Source organism: Arachis ipaensis, chromosome B06 (genome assembly GCF_000816755.2).
Source record: "Arachis ipaensis cultivar K30076 chromosome B06, Araip1.1, whole genome shotgun sequence".
NCBI lineage: Eukaryota > Viridiplantae > Streptophyta > Magnoliopsida > Fabales > Fabaceae > Arachis > Arachis ipaensis.
Window position 1 is genome coordinate 10217 of NC_029790.2, and position 4492 is coordinate 14708.

Below are 4492 nucleotides of genomic sequence, written 5' to 3' on the forward strand. Positions count from 1 at the left end.
TACAGCATACACCTATTTTTAATTTAAACTCCATTTGCTTAACACGAACTCAGACTTGCTCGAGGGAAATTAAGAGACTACATTCATTCATCAGTAAGATCTTGGCAAACCCGAGGGACAGAATCGGTTAGATCTAGGTTAGACCATTCCATCTATAAGAGAACTCCAAGAGTTTTTTTTTTTTTTTTTTCATTTTTTTATAAGGAAGCTGCAAATTAAATTAATACACAGATAACAAAGAAACTGCTTTAATCCTTAGTCATGCCAAATCACATTTTTCCCTTTCTTTCTCGTAAGCTTCCTCCCCTCCTATAGTCAACCTCTGCATCAGAGCATGATAACCCCATCTGATATTTCCTGGAAATTCTGGATGATCCCAATTTCGAGAATATGTCCTCGTCATCCATGACAACATGGTTATCCGGTGTACTTAACCCAGAGCTGCTGTTACAATGCTCGTGCGATATTTGATCTGAAATTTGCAAGAAAGAAACATTTGATTACAGGTAGATAAAAAAATAAGCATGAAAAAGGTTGAAACAAAGATGGCACATCCTACTGAGCTAAATGCATTCTAACACAATCACCATCCATCTTTTATGGTCTTTTATGACAATCCAGATATAATATTTTACCACCTGAATGTAAAAACATGATTATTAATCATAAATACAGCCAAGCAAGGCTTTAGATACTGAGGCGAACCAAATCATATCATAATTAATCTATAAGTAATATGCTCTATATCCTTTTTTCCATTTTTGATGATTTCTCGAGATGTACGCAAACAGATCAAATTCTGGACCAGGAAATATTACAGCATACCTTTGTATCCTTGACATACTGTGATCTGATTACGTGCTTCCTTGATATCAGGACTTGCATCTAACCTAAGGCTTTTCAGACTCTGAAATGGCACTTGTGTCTCTTGAGCTTTGATTCCTTCTTTCATCAATGCATGTTCTATGCTTTCTTCCATTGTTGACTTACCGGTGGTGAAAGGCATCATGGTAAATGAGTCCTCTGTTACATCAGAAATCTCCACATACTGAGTGGTAGTAATGATCTCATCTGCACTGAAACCAAAGGATGCTCTGTAAGCTTCTATTTCTTCCACATCTTGCTTAGGACTTCTAGCATGCCTACTTTGATGTCCATTCCCACCAGTAGATTGAACATCTGAATCTTTGGAAACACTTAACCTCCCACCAGTATGAGGAAATGGAGGATTTTGGTCTAAATAGAATTGTGCATAGGTAGCAGGGCAAAAGAAATTTGTATCTTGGGATGCCATTGTGACACCATTAGTGTCATGGCCAGACAACCTCCCAGATGCAGTCCTTTGATATTTTCCATTCTCAGGAGATAGTGATGGATCCCACTGCGGGCGGAACTCACGTTCAGGAAAAGATGATGATAAACACTCACCAGAGTTCCTTGAGATTGGAGATTTAAGGCTACTGGCAGGACTTCCAGGGTAGAATGAATAAGTAGCTTGAAGATCATTTGCTGTGACATAGTTACTTTTAGCACCATTTTTTAGATCCACTGCAGACGATAGAAAATGAGCAAAAGGAACATCCGGGGAAGAGGGAGTTGTCAAGTGAGCCAACTCCGGTGGCGGAGTCAGAGGAGCAGTAGATGGCTCAGTAGTGAAATTAGAGAAGACTGGAGGAGAAACCAGTTGTGTTTCATGAGCATATGGTCCAGTAGCAAACATTGTGGATGAAGGACCACCAGGTGAATTAGCAGATAATGACAAGAAACAACTAGGTGACTGTGCAGTTGAAGGAAGGGCAGAATGTGTGAACGATGCTGGTGATGAAGGCGGAGCTAAAAGAGAAGGAGCGAGTCCCGTGGCTTGATTGGGCAACCCCACAACTTGAGGGCCATTGGGTTGAGTGGCTGATACATTACTCTCCGGAATGCGAGATGCAGGTACAATGCGCTTGCCGCCTTTCTGTGAACCAAAACATGAAAATGCACCCCAACATCCACCCCATCTCTTTCGCTGTCAATAAAAGTCAAGCAATATACTTAGGATTCAAGAAAGAAGAGATCAATAATGGGAAGATCTCAATATAGACAACCATATTTTAGAATTTCCATTTTTTTTAACCATTAGAGTGCATTTGGAACAACTAAAAATGAAAATGAATTGATTTTTTATTTAATCTCATGTTTGCAACCACATTATGATGACAAATGAATTGATTCAACCAATTGCATTCTCCATAATTCCTAATCATATAATTTTATATGATAGTTAGGACGAATTGATTTGATTTCAAGTACACAAATGCAAAAATGTGTTTTTTTTTTTCAAGAATCTCTGTCTCTCAATGTCAACATGTGCTAATTGAAGCTTACGCATACATTTAAGTAGTGTTTGTTTCCAAAGACTGGAAATGGGACTCAATATTGTATTTGGTGGCCAGAGACTAGAACTAAAAATTAGTCCTAGGGCACAAAATTTTAGTCTCTTCAATACCTCAAGAAAATGGAGACATATGGGATTGAAATTTCTGGAAACATATATTGAAACTTTAACATTTTCTTTAATAATGAAATATATTTTAGTAAATATTCTTATTTCATCTCCATATTTATCTTGAACCAAATATGATTTTAAGACATAACTCAATCTTGTACACTTTACACTAAACATAATACATAAACTTAATTTAGTCTCAATCAACCAGTCTCTATCTCCCTACGAAACACAACCTTAGTAATCACAACTTATGTTCTAGTATACTTAAATGCACAAACTAAATCCTCCAATTAAATAAGGAATATCTAGTTCAAATGTTCAGTTAGAATTTTAAATATCAACTTTGTCCCTTCTTTAACATGGAAATCAATCTAATCTCAAATGCATATTTGGACATCAACTTGATCCTTAAATCAATGGCTATTTTACAATATGATGGACAAAATTAGCATACATAAGTCTTGGAACGACTATCTTGAATTCTTGATGTGTCTGTATCTTTCCATGATTAATGTTGGCATTTGGTCCCTTTAAGACTCAACTTCTTGTCTATTTTCAAAATATCATTTCACTGTTAAAGAAATTACTAAATTAACATCCTATAATACATTGCAAAGTTAAACGAACTAGTGTCCCTTCAGCTACCTGATTCTAGTAATCTCACCCTCAGTATATACAAGACAATCTGGCCTTCAGATTTTTTGTGTATTTTCTTTTTTTCTTTTCCCCAGTTTTAACCCACACTCCAAATAATCAGAAGTCTCTTCTTCACAAACCATTTGTAATCTCAACCTCTCTAAGTTTCATCTTCACACAGTTCTCTTCATGTTCATCATTTAGTGAATCTATACCTGCATTGTCAGGCAGAAACTTTCTTGTGGAAACTTTTTCAGGATTTTTGGTGAACACTGGGTGCATCCTCACACCTAGAAGCTATGATTGTAATTTGTATGGCTGTACCAGTTCTTGCAGTTCTTTAGTGCCTGTGGTTGGAAGGAATGATATGTTTCCAAAGGTCCCTTCCTATTCATTGGACTCTCTGGATTAATAAAATTATAAACCCTTTCTTCGGACAGCTCCCGCAAATGTGATATAGATGTTCATTAACAACAAACTTATGCTGCTAAATATAAACTAGGCATAAAAAATATATATATAAATAAACAAATAATACAAGACAAAAAGACAAGTGCGTGTGATACTAGCAATGCAGATTTCGAGGGGGAGAAAAAAGCATCAAAGGATTTAAAGTACACCGTTCTTCACTCTCTTTTGGGGAAGGATTTCTCTACAAAGCTTCTACAAGATGATAAAATGTGGAAGCTTTGGAAACTAATAATTTAGCCCTCAGATCTCTCCAAGCTGAGTGCGTGGGGATGGAAATGAACCATTAAGAATAGGCTAGAAGGGGAAAAATAAATACAATATCCTCGTTTAACCTGAGATCTGAGAAAGAAACAGACTTATTAAAGTAAAAACAGTAATGAACAAACATAAGAAGGGATCCCCAATCTAGAACAAACCAAAATTGAAGTTAGGTTATATACTGAGAAGCTCAGATCTAACCCCCCCCCCCCACACCCACAAAAAAAAAAAAAAACTGTACCTCTCGCAAATAAAGTACAAAGCGTGATCTTAAAATCAAATACGCGAAGATCAAAAGAAATAAAAACGATCCGCTAGAGTAAAGAGTTACCCTTTCATGCTGAGGAAATCGATTTTGCTCGGACCCCATTAGATAGAAGTAGCTGGAATGTGTGGCACTCCACTAGGGCTGTCAGGTCAGTTGTTGAGTTGGGGGCACTGGTGGCTCTGGCTTAAAACAAGATCATTCTCACATTTCTTCTACACTAGCTGACACCAAATACACTTTCGATGCCAAGAGAGGGAGAATATTAATTAATTTATGCTAACAATCAAAGGACAAAGAAAGACAAAAGCGAAAAGGATTGAAGTGTGATGAAGATAGAGAAAAAAAAAAAAGCAACAGAGGGACCG

The 4492-nt window shown here is 36.8% G+C and overlaps 1 protein-coding gene across 2 annotated transcripts; it reads right to left on the bottom strand.

Annotated features, from left to right (window-relative positions):
• LOC107645352 (uncharacterized protein At1g76660) lies at positions 16–4492 on the bottom strand. Of its 2 annotated transcripts, XM_021103586.1 has the most exons (4): positions 4191–4486; positions 3346–3517; positions 826–2011; positions 173–472 (listed from the first exon to the last, which is right to left on the bottom strand). In XM_021103586.1, the coding sequence occupies exons 2-4, from the start codon at positions 3349–3351 to the stop codon at positions 270–272; spliced, it is 1395 nt and encodes a 464-aa protein (XP_020959245.1). In that variant the 5' UTR covers positions 3352–3517; positions 4191–4486; the 3' UTR covers positions 173–269. The 2 variants fall into 2 exon arrangements, with proteins under 2 accessions (XP_016204846.1, XP_020959245.1); XM_016349360.2 differs by lacking the exon at positions 3346–3517 and having other exon boundaries at positions 16–472; positions 4191–4492.

Excerpts from the sequence above, each read along its gene's own strand:
- LOC107645352 (XM_016349360.2), bottom strand. The coding sequence starts at position 4,229 with ATGGGGTCCGAGCAAAATCGATTTCCTCAGCATGAAAGG. Across the intron at positions 2,012-4,190 it reads GATTTCCTCAGCATGAAAGG|CGAAAGAGATGGGGTGGATG; the intron begins GTAACTCTTTAC and ends TTTTATTGACAG. Across the intron at positions 473-825 it reads AGTATGTCAAGGATACAAAG|ATCAAATATCGCACGAGCAT; the intron begins GTATGCTGTAAT and ends TGCAAATTTCAG.